We start from the raw sequence: 16,350 nt of genomic DNA, 5'->3' as shown, positions 1-16,350 counted from the left end.
AGCATAGTCAACCAAAGCAAACACATTAAACAGTTCATCATAAACTAAGTCCAAATATCAAATATAAGAGAAAGAAACGAGGTGTATGAAACGGAGAGAAGAAGAATAAAAGGAAAAAAGGAAAAAGAAAGAAAACATTGAAACCAAAGACCGAAAATTACATATGCAGCAAACAATGCAATAGATACAAGGTAATTACAAGATCGTTTAAAAGAATTACAGGTAAGTAATCATAAAATCAATATTCAAAGTTAGGGATGTATCGCTCCAGAATAAAAGTTCACATTCATCCATAGACCTCAAGAAAACAGCTCCAAATGTCCCAAAATTTGTCAATTTCATCTGTATTCTTGTAAAATAGCTTTTTCATACGTTGAAACAGTAAGAAACTCCTCCACCCAATCATCAATATTAAAGGAATTACTTGATTTCCAGGACCGCAAAATGAATTTTTTAGCAATCATACATGCGCGCAGCAACCAAACCTTATTACCAAAGTCAATATCATCCAGCAAAGAGTCATCACCTAAAATCAGTAACGAAGCATTCATGGGGATCGCGATGTTTAAGACCAGACTTAACCTCTGACAAACCTTTGCCCAGAATTGCTTCGTTTTAGGAAAGGACCAAATCAAATGACAGATCGTCTGGAGCACTTACACTTCCAGCACAGGTTATTATCCAACAGCTGCCTCCTGAACAGTTTCTCCGGCATCCAATAAGCCCTAAACAACAATTTCGTTTGAGATGCTCTGAGGCCCCAATCCAAACTCACAAGACGAGTGTTCTCACAGCACCTCCGCCAACATCTGACGTTAACATCCTCTCCCAAGTCCTCAGCTCAAGTTGCTGGTAACCTTGGATCACCTTTCCAAGTAGCTTTCAAGAAACCATACATGGTAGAAGCAGGGTGTGAAGCACTCAAGCATGCCGTGGGCTCTGAACAGTCAATTGTGGCACCTCAACACAGGCTGAAATAATAATCTTCAATTTTCTATATTCAGCAAATGAGCATTCTGCCATGTCATACATCTGGCCAAGCTGAGTGTGTGTTAACCATCTGTTTCCCTCAAACAAATCTCCAATGTATTTGATGCCAGCCACAAACCACTCTGTCCAAAACAGGACCTTACCCTGATACTTCAAGGCTGGATTTTTCCATATGGAGGCATCTGGATTTACATAGGGATTAGCACTCATACGGTTCGAAAGCTCACACCAGCAGGCCTGCAAGAATGAAGTGAGAACGCTGACCTTTTTTGATCTTCTGAGTAGTCAGCAGTGCTTTCGGATCCAACTGGGAAACCGGACTGCATTCCCAGAATGTTCAGACTGTACATCGCCAGAATCAACAATTCTGCACAAGTGCCGAATGGAAAATGATAAATGGTAGTCTGAGAAATTAAGCAGGTTCATTCTCCCCAATTTCAAAAAGGAAAGGGGACTCATTGACTATAATGGAAGGAAAATTATTCTCCTCCAAGATTCATCGTCCTTTGCTGAATGTAGAGGGATAACAACATGACTCCAGCAGCAGAAGGAGAACTACAGATGGTTATATCCATTTGCCCTTGAGTTTGAAATTGGTGACGACCGGTACAAACTGAAGGGCTCAGATAACATTGGACAACTAATGGCCAAACTCTTGGACAAATGTATGGACGATGATGGCGTGGATGCAGGGACCGGAAACCCAGAAAGGGTCGCTATGGGAAGAGTTTAAATTGATAAACAAAAAATACCATGAAGATGGCCTAGCCTGGGATTGAGCAAGGAGTAAGATTGCGATTCCACAACCACAGAGGGAGGACTGAGAGGAGAGACTCTGGTTAAGCTGATAGAAAAGAAGGCAGTACCAGACCCATAGATGCATGTCAAAGCGGCAAAGAGATACCATGAGCCCATAACATTGTAGGGGGAAGATGTCACTAACTGGAAGAGTGAACATTTTAAAGGGGATACGGGTGAGGAGACAGTGTGATGCTTTTGGGTGGAGCCTCTAGAGCTAAACAGTCCCTGGAGGGGTTATTAGGAGGAGGTTGGTGGGAGGATCCCCTCTTTATGTACCTTGACTCACAGACCTGTGGAAAGGTAGTCTTGACCACTTAAACTTGAAAGCTCCAATTGGTAAACAGAGTAAAAGAGCAAAGGTACTTTTTTGCAACCCAAAAATATAGGTTTAATCTATAAAAGGTAAAGAAAGGGGAGAAGGGAAAAGGTGAGGAGAAGCTGAACCTCTATATTAAATGGGTAATATGCTAAGGCACCCAGGATGGACCTCTAAACAAGGGTACAATATACACCACAAGCAGTTGGCTTATCGGAGTGATGGTAGATGGTGACAACACCTCAAGGGGGTGGAAGGTGGCTTAAAAGAGAAGAGTCTGAACACCCACCCACAAAAGAGGTCCGTGTTAATCAGAGAATGTAATATATGGCCCATACAGATCTTAAGGCTCCAAGGAACGTGCTACAGAGAAATCTCCAATGCCATGCCAAAGGGAAATCGTTCTGGCCTTCACAAAAAACTAAGAAGGATGGAGTGGGTATTGGATTAGCCAAGGAACTGGAGTTGACAGAGTTAATGGTACTAAAAGGCACTCAACAACAGACTTCTAATTAGTAAAGGCAACTATAAAGGGCAATACATTGCATTTGGTACACCTCCTGCCCTCAATCAGAGACAACAAGACTTCGTGATTTGAGTGGTACAGAAGTGCAACAGGTGGGCAGACGGTCATACAATCCAGGGAGGAGACTTCAATCTGGTGCTAAACTCATATAAGGAAAGATTAACAATAGGAGAAAGGATAAGTAATAAAAAGGTAACAGAAGACATTCTGCTATACCACCTTCAGAAAAAGGTATGTATGGGCTGACCCATGGAAAGTGACCAACGGAGACACAAGAGGGTACACCACCTTTTCCAAGGTCCATAAGAGGTTCTCAGAAATAGACTGAATATTAATAGAAGAGAAAAACACCCACCAGGTCGGATGTGCAAAAGTGATGCCCATCACATGGTCAGATTACATACAAATGAGTGCAGTTTCAATTGAGGTGAACATTGGGAACCAGAAGGGGTGGACATTAGCAATACAAAGATATACTGGTGAGGGACCCAGTGATCAGAGACACAATAGAAGAAGAAATCGAGACCTACTTTGAGATAAATGAAGGTGTTTCAAGCCGGAAATGATCTGGGACACCACAAAGGGCGTCCTTGGAGGATTTCTAATAGCTGAAGAAAACTGAAAAAAGTAAATACAAAAAAGATTGAGTAGTGGTTGAGGAGGGAGATCTGGAAGATAATTGGAAGGTAGTAGGTCACAGACAAAGAAGATGTGAAACGAATAAAGGATAAAATGGAAAAGTTAAAACGACTTCTGACGGACTACGTGAAAGGTAACAAGACTGGTACCCTTCTAGGTAGAAGGATTAGAAAGCAGGGCCCTCAAAGAAGGGCGATAGGTGATTAATGATGAGGCAGTCTGAAAATGGACAGACCCCAGAGGAATAGCAGAAGGTTTTGCTGAGTACTATGAGAAGTTATGTGCAAAGGAAACCCAGGTTCAGCAGCAACACACCCTTCCCATTCCATCTACCTAAAATCACAGAGAACCTACAAGCAAACCTGGAGTAATCTACAACAGAGTACAAGGTGAGAGGCCTATAAAGGAAATTAAGTTTGGCAAAGCAGCTGGCACAAATTGTTATATATCCCAATTCTACAGATGATTCCTAGTTCGGATGGCTTCTTAGATGGCAGAACTGTTCAATTGACTTTTGGAGGGTGAGAAGATTGCCCCTACGTGCATGGAATCAATAATAGTTGTAATGTCCAGAGAGGCTCAAGATTCCCAGGAATATGCTCCAACAGGCCGATCTCCCTCCCTATACAGATGTCAAAATATTCACTAAAATATTAGTCACCCTCCTAAACACGGTGCTACCAACTTTAATCCACTCGGACCGGGTCGGCTTTGTGCCCACACACCAGAGAGCTGACAACATAAAGGGATGATTACCTTAATAAACCATGCGAGACAAATGGATAGCAACCCGGTAATGCCATCAATGGATGTGGAAAATACATTCAATAGGGTGCAATCGGCGTTCTTAGAGGGTATAGCGTTATTTCATCGACAGGTGTAATTTCAATGGGTTTTTTTCACGAGTACATTTTACCGAAAAAACGAATTGAAAAATATACCAGGGGTTGGAAAAGTGTATATAAAAAGGGTGGGGGGTTCGGGAATAGGTCAAATAAAAAATAGGGGATGGGGGTTTGGGGGAGTGGATTCCCCAAAAATAAAAAATACATCAATTTTGATGAGTATTTTCAGTAAAAAATACTCATAGAAAAACCATCAAAATTACATCCGTCGATGAAATGACATAGAACCTCCTAGAGGTAGTCATAGATGGGTTCTGATTTGGACTACATTGGAAAAAAAGGATATGAGGAATATACTTGACCCCAAATGCAAGGTTAACTATTAACCTATTTGCTTCCTGTAGATTCAGATTTGGAAGAGGGACAAGACAAGGCTCCCCACTACCCACACAAATATTCACCCTTGTAATAGAGCCACTAGCGCAAAGAATCAGAGGTGGGAGACAAAGGGTTTTACGGTACAGGGACACAAATATAAACAGTGTTTTTTGCTGAGGGCCCTTATCATTGTCCACCCATGGTCCTCTCTCACAATACTAATCCTAATAAGAGAAATAGAAGATTATGGGAAAATATCAGGGGTTAAAGTCAACAAGGAAAAGTCAGGTTTAATGTCCCTCGGCCAGGATACAGAGGCAATATGGGAAACGGTAATTAAGCGCCCCTTCAGGTTGTGTGAAACAGACCTGAAATACCTGGGAGTTAGGCTGGCAAGAGAAGTAGATACATTATTCAAGCTCAATTTCCCACCTCTATGGGAATATAAAGGTAGGCTTAGAGTGATGGAGCCTGCCAGGGTTGGGTTGGATGGGCAGACTAAATACAGTAAAAATTAATGTATTGCCTAGAATGCTGTTTCTTCCTACCATGCTCTCTGTTGTCATTCCTGGTCATTCCTGGTAATTCCCGTGGAGATCAAGGCAACACTAAAGTTTCTCTGGCAAGGGGAAAAGGGTTAGAATCCCCAATACAAGGCTAATACAGCCGAAGGATAAAGGTTGTTGGGAAAGAAAGAAATAGCCTCCTATGTGTGCCTCATTTAACCAATCTTTTGAGTTGATTACTTTTTTCACCCACTAGAAGAAGTCTGGAAGGATTGCTAGGGCAGCACTTTATGCTGCCACAAAAACCTGATTCAACTACAGATTAAATAAATTCATTTTGCATGCATGGCCTCTCATCTTTCTGCGCAATATACAAAAAGAACGTGTTGGCATGTATTCATATAAATATACAAACAAGAATGCATAAGATTCATTCTGTAAGGGTGCAGAAGTAAGAGTCTGACACAGACGTGGCAAAATGGTTGGCATAGACTTATTTACAACAGCAAAAGAAAAGGAAAAGCCTAGCTTGCCTTACCACAACAAAAATACTAAGGACTCAGTCAGGATATCCGTAAGTAAATTGTACACCATCCTGTGTCTAAACCCATTTCTGACTTTTAACACTTTCAACTAACGAAAGACAGGATCTCTCATTAATCCAAAAGGAGGCCTGTGCATTCTGGATGTAGACACCAAGGCACAGTTCTTGTGAGAGAAAACGTAGTTAAATGTTCACACCTTGTACGCTCAAACTAACAAAAAGCGAACACAGTTCCTCAATCTCCTGGGAGTGAAATCTCCCTTGGTTCTTGCTTCCACTTATAACCAAAAGGACACACAGTTCTCCAAACCTTCTGGAGGAATCCTCTGTCTGTTAAACAAAAACCTAGGCCTGGGTCACTAACCTGCCAGACCAGACACTCGACTTTCCCAATAGTGTATCAAGTCACGTTCACTAAACTGCCAGACTTGATTTCACAACTTTAAGTTCCAAAAGATGTTTAATCTTGCGCTGGTTTCCTGTTTGGTGTTTTTATCCCTTTTCTGGGTCTCCCTGACTACTTCTGAGTTTCAGCCCCTTGGTAGCAGGTTTCTTTGCACTGATGTGGGTCCTTGACCCTTAAATACTTTACCGATGGGCCGTGCCCGGTTTACTTTTGGGTCCCAGCCCTTGTTGTATGCTGCCCTTCCACTTGGACAGACCTGGTATACTCTCCTGCCAGGTACTATTACAAATAGGTTTACTCTCAAGGTGCGCCTCAGCTTGTACGATTCGTCTGGTTTTCCCCTTGTGCTCTTTGGGATGTGTTTATCTGGTTTACAAAGTTTGTCTCAAGTTGTAAAATACCTCTTGTATCCCCTTTTGCTCTTCGAGATAGATTTACATGGTTTACAAAGTCTGTATCAAATTGAATGACTCCTCTTTTATCCCCTTGTGCTCTCTGGGATAGGTTCACAAGGCTTTTCAGTGCATTCCGCTCCTTCAATGCACCAACAACCAGTCCAACCCATTCCCTACCTTTGGGAAGTCTTGGGGCGGTCTCCGATCTCTTCGGGAGGTAGAGAAAAGCTTCTCTGTTGCTGCTGTGAGCTGTGTTCTCTTTCTCGTGGTTATGCAGCTCCAGGCTGTTCCTCACGTCACTGGCTGCTTATCTTCGTTCTTAGTTTGCTTTCACCCGTCTGGCTTTCTTTCTTTCTACCACCAGCCAGATCCTCCTCCCTGGGACCTCTCAGAGAGAGAGTCAGGCCTCTCTGCGTTCCGGTTTCCAGCTTTCGGGTCCCCTACCACAGAAAAAGCATCTCGTTCCTGGCTCCTCCTGGGCTGTTTCAATGCACCACTGAGTCCCTTTTTCTATTTTATGATTGAGGCTACGTCTTGACAGCAGTACCATGTATGTTGGTTCCACGGTGGGCTTTTGCCTCCTTGTTTCCTCTTCTTGGTCTCAGTGTTATTTAAGTTAGGGTAAGTCTCCCTTGTCCTAGTATTGTCAATGAGACTTTCGACTCTACTGAGGGACCAGAGTGGCCTGAGTGGGAGGATAAGGAAAGTGGGGGTACCAAAGGGGTAAGTGAATACCACGTTCTCTCAGGGCCATCATCACTGGTCTCATGAAGGATTTCTCCCCCCAGGAGATCCACCCGCTGAGTACCACCACCAGGGAGACTATCGGATTGCAGCCTCACCTCCCAGGCCACATGCAAAGGGGCTACCCCATCGAAGCAGTGACAATACCAAGGGATTCATCATAATTCTCAACTGTTACATAAATTGCACATGACAACATACTTACAGCTATTACTGTTTTTTTCTATAAAGAGTTGCAACGTCCCTTTTTGTTAGGCAAAATGTAAATCAAAACCTCATAGACAAAAGCAATGGGCAGCATGTGCTCCCTGGTTCCGAACTCAGTACCTGAAGGAAGAATTCCTTAGCGGCAGCTATGGTGCCTAGCAGCATGGCGCAGGTCCCGGAGGTCCCAGAGGTTGTGGGCAGGGTGTCCGGCCTCCCAGGAAGCAGCACATTCCCCTGTCCCTTTGAGACGCTTAGGATATACTCCCTGTAGTGTCCGTACTGAGTCAGGGGGTGGCGCTTGCGAAATGTATGAGAGTCTAAAGAAACCAGAAATCAATAGAGAAAAAGTCAAGCTACACAGACCAATAGAATAATGCAACGTAGTAAAACATGAAGAGCATTAAGACGCTACACCGAAAAATGGCAGACATCTTGAAAGGAAAGGCTTTCTCATTTACTGCATTTGGAACACCCTCACAGCAAATCATAGCAGATTGCATGATTGACAAATATTTGGAATCTTTTACTTTTTACTCTGGTTAGCTTTTGAATGATGGGCTTTACTCAAACAAGCGGGAATATTTCAATATTATTCCATACAATATTTCAAACGCATTGCAAAAATCAAACCTCGTTTTGCAATCCATTATCAATTTCGTTTTTCCACATTTGTCAATAATGGGGATGTTTTCTGAGCAACATTATCACTGCATTGGTGACGAGGGAGTAACGAGGAACTATAGGAAAGAGAGCAAATCTCTTCTCACCAAATCAAAGCTGCCACTGTTAACTTCTACACCCCGTGGCCGCAGAGACAGCACTGATCCACAGCAGGGCTTGCACCATGGGTCTGTCACAGAGACGTCATACTAAGTGAAAAGAGCATTTGGAACTTTGCATTTATTTTTGCATCTGTAACATGCTTCATTGTTAAAGTCTGGTTTTCTAATTGTTTTCTGAACTTGAGTAGGAAAAGTTCATGGCAGATATAGGAGGGGAGGGCGCTCCAGAGTTTGGCAGCATGGTAGGAGAAGGACTTTCCTTCTACCATCTTTTTTAGTTATATAGTTATATAGTATAGGGCCCTGAAAAGGACCCATGTGTAGGTGGGGGAATCCTACCCATGATTCCCCCAAGGTAAGAGTCAGAAGTTGCAATATCTTGCCTCAGTATGAGGCTGAGGAAACCCTTAGGACAACAGGGCGCAACTGCAAGATCTTGAGCCAGTAAACAGCACCAAGAGCCCTGTAAGGCAGGGGGGTCGTGCTTCAGAAGAAGGGCATCATGGAAAAAGGATCCCAGAAGACATCTCGGCATTGGCATCATATGAAAGGCCAAGTAAAGAAGTGTACTGGAGCACTTAATCACTGAGACAGTGAGTACATTGAAGGACGCCTTCCTTGGTGCAAGCAGGAAGGCCTTGGAACTCCTCCTGCCAAGCCCTGAAGCCGTCTGCTAACTCAGCAAGGGTCTCTCTTGCAGAGCAGAGCATAAGGGGTGTGAAGGGAAGTAAGAAGAAATATCTGCATGCTCGATGCTTTTCTTTTTATGTACTCTAATTTATTAATTGCTTTTTTTCAATATAATAAATTTGTGTGCAATTTGCATGCGTTGTGTCCGTTTGGTTTTAATGTCACAATACATATCTAGGGAACCTTTAAGAAGGCAGAATTGGCAAAAGTCAAGGACTGTCTGAAATACACCCTCTTTGCCCACTCTGGTAATAGCGCGGCACCGTTGTTCTCACTCCGCCGAGGATGAGAGATAGGTGTCAGTGGCCCTCCAGGTAATATATGCATCCCACCTTTGTGTCCCAAATATATGGCTGTTCAAGAGAATTAGATGCCGCTTTAGTGCCTCTAGTTGACTGCCCATGTATCACTTACATGAGTTTTGGGTGAGGTCGTCACCATTTTAGATAAATGAATTGACGTTATGCATAGTGCAGACCTGCCCATGAGAACTGGCAGGTGGTAGGTTCCCCAAGACCTGTGTACACCTATGAGTTTGTGAGCTTGGAATATTTTAATCCCATGCACATAGTTATCCTGCCAAATTAATGACAATCATTGACATGCCAAAGAAGAGTGTGTCATTGTAAGTTTCTGATGTGTATGATATTATGTTTATTTTTAAGCTTAAGATGGGTGTGACTGACCCTGAGAGTCAGTCTGGCAGGGCTTTCTACTTAGGCACTCGATAAAGGTAAGTGCAGACATAAAGGACTGCTTTCAGTCAAGCAGGTTATTTGATTGACATGGGGGGATCAATAAGTGTCAGGTAGCTCAGGCTGTGCCACATTCCCGTTATACGACCAACACCAAACTCACATGGCAGTGAGCAGAAAGGTTACACAATGGTAACATGGATAACAAAACACATTCTAAACCAATTGCATGGAACCGAGAAAGGAGCGCTACAACATACAGAGGGAGAATACATGGAGACGTGATGAAGGCGGCACATAGCCAGCAGCTGAGAGAGCATGGTGGAGAGATGACTCTAAGAGGGCTAGGATCCCGAGGCAGTCTGAAATGGTGTGGGTTACCAGGAAGAGGAGATCCGAGGGCCACTGAGATCCTCAGAAATCACACGAGGCCATGGTCAGCCATGAAGCAGGGTATGGTGGAGAAACTACCAGAGGGACTGTCCAGAAACTTGTTGGAAGAGGAGACATTCAGCGGAGATCCTGAGCATCAGAGAGTGTAGCACGAGCGTGAGCTGGAGAAGGGTGCTGAAAATAGCCAAACAAGCTACAAATAGTGGAAGTTCACAATTAAAGCAGAGAGGGACCAGGAAATGTAGAGGGATGGCCGAACGGACCAGGGACCTTGGTGCTATCCATAGGCTGTTTACGTCTAATTGATGTATAATGGGAAACAATATCAAAGTACCAAAGAATAGGTTAAAGACTGGAAGAAATAGAACGTGAACCTTAAATATTGGGCAAGGTAAAGCTTAAAATAAGGACCCCTCAAACCTAACATATGAAATAAAGAAAAAATGTATTTATTCTGGTTTCACACAGTCACTGGTCTTTAGTTGTTTTGGTTTCTCTTAAGGTTAGAATTAGGCAACATTAGCTTTGTTTTCAATGTACCAGACAATGTACACTTGGTGCTCTTGTAGCCAGGGGCCCACTAATTAGTGCATAATAAAAACCATGTCCTCAAAAAATGGAGCACAAACCGGGCAAGAAGCAACGCTTGTCATTACAGCTTGGTGAGCACAAATCAAACAGAATAGTGGATTAGCTCTGATCGAGAGGCTGACATCTGAATGCACCATGAACAGCAGTTTTATAACAAGAAATAGAATAGTCAGAAGTCAGGAGAAACACTTGCAAGTTGGAGGATTTGTTTTTTCGTACTTCCCAGTGATTTGATTTGTTTGCAATCTCCTCCTCCTCGATTAAATCAATTAGTGAAAGTGTCATTAGAGCAATCAGTACAATAGTATCACATCACCTCACCTCCCCATGTGGCACCACATTTTATTCACAACCCACCCCGGAACATCTTGTTATTAATGAAGCAATATTTGTGCTGACCGCTGGAACTTTACACTGCCTATACACTGTCACAGACCTTTGCAGACTTTGTAGTAGATACTTGTGCTGGCCCCCTCGTTAGAGTTTAGGAACTTACAGCCTGATTGGTACTCGCAGGAACGCCACTCCTTCCAGTGTTCCTTTCCAACTGCCACCTGCCGATGGGCATCAGCGTTCATGTGACAGGCACGCTGGTACAGAGCCACCCCCCCCAGCTACCCTGCAGGGCAGCTTATATGGCTGACCACCCTGCAGTTACCTCATCCAGTTCCGGTCGTCTTAATTCCCATATGATGAGTACATTTATTCTCCTCCCCCTTTGCACATCCCTGTCATTGTGGTCATGTGTTTTAAATGGAAAAGTTCCCAGATCCAGCACATTCCGAGGGATTTCCCACTACGCGTATTTGTGATTGTGCTATTTCTGTCCCTCCCCTCCTCTAGCTAATCATAGAGCAATGTGTTGGGCCAGGCTTACATCCAATGTATCGTTACCCCCTACCATTTCTAGTGAAGTCCTTTATACACTGTGTCTGTGGCTCAGACTATCTGTGTTATTCTCCATTGGGCCACCCTCACTGTGCATCTTCTTTACTCCCACAGTTGGTAGGTGCATCCTACTATCTGGCACTGAATAAGCACCTTTAACACACTCTTATGGACGTAAGTGCTCACATCAGAGAGTTCACATGGTTTGTCAGATGTAATGGTGCAGAAGGAAGAGACTGACACACAGGTGGCATGATTGTTGGCATAAACATTTATTATACCAGAACTAGAGAAAACGTACTTCCCCCTAACTCTAAGAGGAGTTTCTCTACATTACCTAAAATACTAAGGATTTGGTCAGGATGTCCATGTAAATCAAGAGTCCACTGTCCTTTGTTCAAAAACCTACTTCTGTCCCTTACACTTATAACTAAACTAAAGAGGTAATAAATGATCTTGGTCTAGAAGAATGGCTCCCTTCTTCTGGGCAACGGATCACAGTTCCAATTGTTAGGTGGGATCTTTATCTGAGGGAATGACTCCCTTCCCCAGGTCTCAATCCCTTATCGCCCATAGATGTTTCTTAACTATTGGGTTTCTGTAGAATGCCTCCCTTCTCCAGGCATCTTGCTCTCATTGTTTCACAATGCCAGGGGAATGACTCAGTTCCCCTGGGCTCCCTGGGCTTTGTTCGCACACTCTCTTGGCTTTTACTCAGACTTACTTCACAGTTCACAACACCAGGGGGACTGACTCCCCTTGGTCTCTTGAGGATTGGATTACTTTTCCCCACAGTAGACTTGTCTTCCAAACTTGTGGGTGTGGGTCCCAGACCCGTAGGATTCTCTGCTTGTAGTGTAGTTCACTAGAAGATGACTGATGAACCTTCCTTCTTGTGAGTGTGTGTCCTAAACCCGTACTACTTCACATATTACTTTACCACAGTCTTTTTCCCAGGCTATTTGAACAGCCCTTCTTCCCATGGTATCTCCACCCTTCATATGTCGACCACTAGCCTCTCTTCTGTCCCCACCTGTTGGCCCCTACCATTAGGGAACGTTGCTGAGTGCTCCGGTTGGTCCTGGGACCCGCCTTTAGTCCTGGCATGCCCTCCACTGACTTCATTCCAGCTACGGTGGCACCATAGCTGTGTGCTCCCTCTGGGCTACTCTACCGATACAGACCCTGCAGTACCTCTTCTGTCATCAAGTCAGATGCTTTCCAGTAGTGAGAACGGTCTTTCAGTTTCTGACCCTCGGGTGACACTTTGCCTTCTCGCCTGATGTCCCCTCCCGCCTTGTTTCTCTCCACCACACCGCTGACTTTCTTGCAGCTCCTCCAGGGAGGGCTGAACTTCCTCTCCTGTTTTCCCTGTTCTGTTTTGAATGTGACTTGACCAATAGGAATTCAGGAACCACTAGAATGTTCATTAGTGGTACCAGGAGTGCTCTTCATGCTACCACATTACCTGCTTGTCACAGTAACTGTCCTTTAGTCCTCGATTTGGCACGCCTAGACTCTTCCTTGTCCCAGTTTTTATACTATACTTCTCCCTTGGGTTAACTAGATTATTCCTCGTCCCAGTACTTACAATTCGGGCTACATGACAAATGTACATGGGGTTATAGGACAAGGGTGGGGTAGGTGAGGAGGATTGGAGTATACTGCGTTCTCCTTGGGTAGTCATCCCTGCTCCCACAGGGGGGATCCTTCCCCATGAGATCCTCCTGCTGAATACCAGCCGCACCTCCCTGGCTTAATGGGAAGGGCTCCCCTTGTGGAGAAGTGACGACATCCAAGGATTCGTCTAGCGGATCACCACACATTGCATGCACTCTTGGTTGCCTTTTAGCCCTGGCACACCTTTCAGCTATTGCAAAGTGATAGGACCACAACTCCCATTTGACACTTCACTCTTGTTGTCAATGCACCACACTCTGTTGTCTGGGTTCTCTTTCAAGCTCAGCGCACCTCACGTTTGGTTTTTGGTGGCAGACACTCAACTGACATCAGACACTGTTGTTGGTGTCATAGTATCAAATGCTGTTGTTCAGTCACTTCACTCTTGCTGTCTGTGCACCAGTGACATAATAACAATTGTCATTAGGCAGTTCACTCTTGATGTGTTCTCATGCTGCGATGCACAGCTGGTTTGATCTTCTTCGCTGTAACTTTGGAAGCTTGCTTGGCATGGTCTCTGCCCTCCCACTTTGCTTGTTCGCCGGCTCTAATGTTATCCCCCACCATCTCTCATGTCTATTTAAGTCAGCTACTTTCAACTCACCCTGTTCTTCTGTCTCTTCAGCCCCTGTGGAGCAGCATCTATGCCCATGTTACTGTAAACTAAATTTAATAAATGCACTGATGATCACCATTTTGACTGCATTGGATATGTCTCTTCGCCACAGTAACAATGGATATATCAAAGATTGTGAGAAATAGAGCTCTGGCACTGCATTCTGTGAAACAGAGGAGGCGTAACAAACTACCTGATAAAACTGTGCGAGTAATACAGATGTGATAATGCATTCTGGGACACCTAGTAGAAATACTGAATGTGACAAAATTAGTACTGCTCTGCAGGTGCACAGGGATGGGTATTGGATAAAACACCTACTTGGCCCCAAACTACTACTAAACCAGCCGTGATCCCAATCAAAAAGGTGAAACTTACATAGTCCAAAGGATATACACCCTTTGCCTCTTGTATAACATGGGTCGATGGAAGGCTATACTTTTCAGGAGGAATGTGAGCTAGCACAGTAGTCCAAACAACAATAGTACTGCAATCAAAATAAAAGAATGTCGACCCAAGTTTTGATACAAACAGGGTACTTCATTTAAAATAAAAGTAAAAACACACATTTAATCAATAACACTACAACCCACACCTGTAAAATAAGACAAAGAATATGCAGACTTTGTTATGAAAGGGGATACTCTGGTGCTGAAGACAGGGGTGCACAGGCACTCATTTCAGCAGCAATTTCAAGTTTACTGATGATGTCTTCTAAAAAGGCAGAGAGTGGGGTCTTAATAATGACTAGGGTCCTTTAAGGAAGCCCCAAGGAACAAAACCACTTGCAACACCTTACAGTCTTAGTCTTGTGGACAGACACATCGAGACAGGCTTTTAGGTGCTTTACAATGGCTCAAATCAGCGTAGAGACATTTCAAGTCTGTTGTTCCCAATATTGAGACGGTTCAGTGACGTGTTGCTATTCTGTAGTGGTGATGGGCTTGAACCGCGTGAAGAGCAGGGGCACAATGTTCATGTCGACGTCTCAAATCAGTCGAGTCTGCTCAAAGAGGTCCAATGATGTGATGCGGTTCTTCAGTGGGATCGGCTTGAAAACAGCTGGAGCGCAGGCAGGCGATGGGTCGAGCCAGTGACTCGCTGACTTGATAGTGGATCGAAAAACAGTGAGTGTCATAAGAAGCTCCAGTGGCTTGCAGTGGCCCAACACACATCTAGAAGTAGTTCAGCCAGCTCAAAAACAGGTTGAGGTGGACAACCAGCACCCATAACTGGTTCTCGACTTCTTGCTGGCAGATCGTATCCAGGCTACAGGGGCAAGATGGGTCCTCGTTCTGCACTTCCCAGATAGGATAGCTTCCAAGGAGCACTTGCATGGGCTGTCAACTCCAATGAGAAGGTTCCTGGGTACCAGCAGTCTCAGCTTGCAGAAGGCTTTGTCCAGCCACCACATAACCCCAAATATTCATCTGGGATGGGTGAGGGCAGGGTCTTTCTCCCTTCTTAGAAGTTTGTTTTCTCCTCTACTGAAGGGGACTTTTGGGACAAACTGTACCCCCCAACAAAGTCCTTCTTCAGTAGTCCAAAGATGATTCAAGATGGTGGTGATTTCACTCACTTAAACAAGCAATCTGCTACAGCAGATTAGTCGCCTTCAAGCCTTCTGTAAAGGTCAAAATCCTGGCTGTCGTTTCAAAATCATTTACCAGGTGATGTCATACCCAGAGTGCTTGGTGTGCAGGGCGTGGGCAGGAACACAAAGTGCGGGAGCCCTCGGAGAATCCACGATGATAGAAACCTTCTGTGGACTGGTGCTTCTCAAACAACGTTTTTAATTCTGCCCTCTCTACTGTCACCACTACATAATAGAGTCTCTATTAACCTTGTATGCATTATCCATTGTCCTGGCAGGGCAGGCATTTGAAACAGTGGTTCCCAGCTAAGCCCTGGGGAGATTGTGTGTTTTCAGGTGATAATGAAAAGCCTCCCCAAAGAGATCAAAGAGGGGTTTCCAGAGTTGGGCCAAAATGGGTGTTTTGGGTGAAACCCATCCAAGATGCTGATACACATAAGGCCCTGTGATTGAATGCCAGTATAATTGTAGATTCCTAGAGACATTCCTTCAAAACCAGACATGGCCTATAGTTTAGTTTCATCTACCGTCAGGCTCTGTGACCACACAATTCTATCATTTTTGGCTGTTGGAACTTTGGTTTCAATCAGCTCTTGGCAGGAATGCACATGTCACTTGGTAAATACCATGTTGCCAAGCTACAAAGCAGCTGCTGGGAGTTGTCAGATAGGCTCAGTTACATATTTGCAATATACTTTTCAGCATGTAGCATTATTAAAGTGCTATCCGATTAGCAGAATGCACTTTCAGAGAAATCTTAGGTTATTCCCCTCTCACATATGGCATTCTGTAACACCAATACATCTGATAAAGGTTGTGATAGGAATAGAGCTGAGGTGGCGCAATCTGCGAAACACAGAAAATGTAATCCAGCATCTAATAACAACTGAGAGAAATAGAGCTCTGGTGTTGCATTCAGGGAAATATATGAGACGTGCAAAAGTGTCAGATAAGAATTTTGAGAGAGACAGAGTTCAGATGCTGCAATCTGGGACATCTACTAAAGTACTGAAGTGCATGCTCGTTTCTGGGTGTAAATACACTGCATTAAAGAAAAAGTGAAAAAGACTCAATATTGAATCTGGAAAATTAAGAGTACCTTCCAAATAATAGAAAAAAGAGAG

At 44.0% G+C, this 16,350-nt stretch overlaps 1 protein-coding gene across 6 annotated transcripts in view; it reads right to left on the bottom strand.

Moving 5' to 3' along the window:
- GHDC (GH3 domain containing) overlaps nt 1–16,350 on the bottom strand; it is a 410,758-nt gene that overhangs the window by 344,121 nt on the left and 50,287 nt on the right. For all 6 annotated transcript variants that reach the window (XR_011283072.1, XM_069634469.1, XM_069634467.1 and 3 more), the window contains one exon: nt 7,418–7,614. Coding sequence is in view for 5 of the 6 variants with exons in the window: in XM_069634469.1 (XP_069490570.1) it covers nt 7,418–7,614 (197 nt within the window). In the remaining variant the exon portion in view is untranslated. The remainder of the gene's footprint in view (nt 1–7,417; nt 7,615–16,350) is intronic.

Source organism: Ambystoma mexicanum, chromosome 13 (genome assembly GCF_040938575.1).
Source record: "Ambystoma mexicanum isolate Mex_15411 chromosome 13, UKY_AmexF1_1, whole genome shotgun sequence".
In the NCBI taxonomy this organism is placed as follows: Eukaryota; Metazoa; Chordata; class Amphibia; order Caudata; family Ambystomatidae; genus Ambystoma; species Ambystoma mexicanum.
The sequence above is the reverse complement of the archived record's forward strand: the minus strand, read 5'-3'. Positions and strand labels throughout refer to the sequence as shown.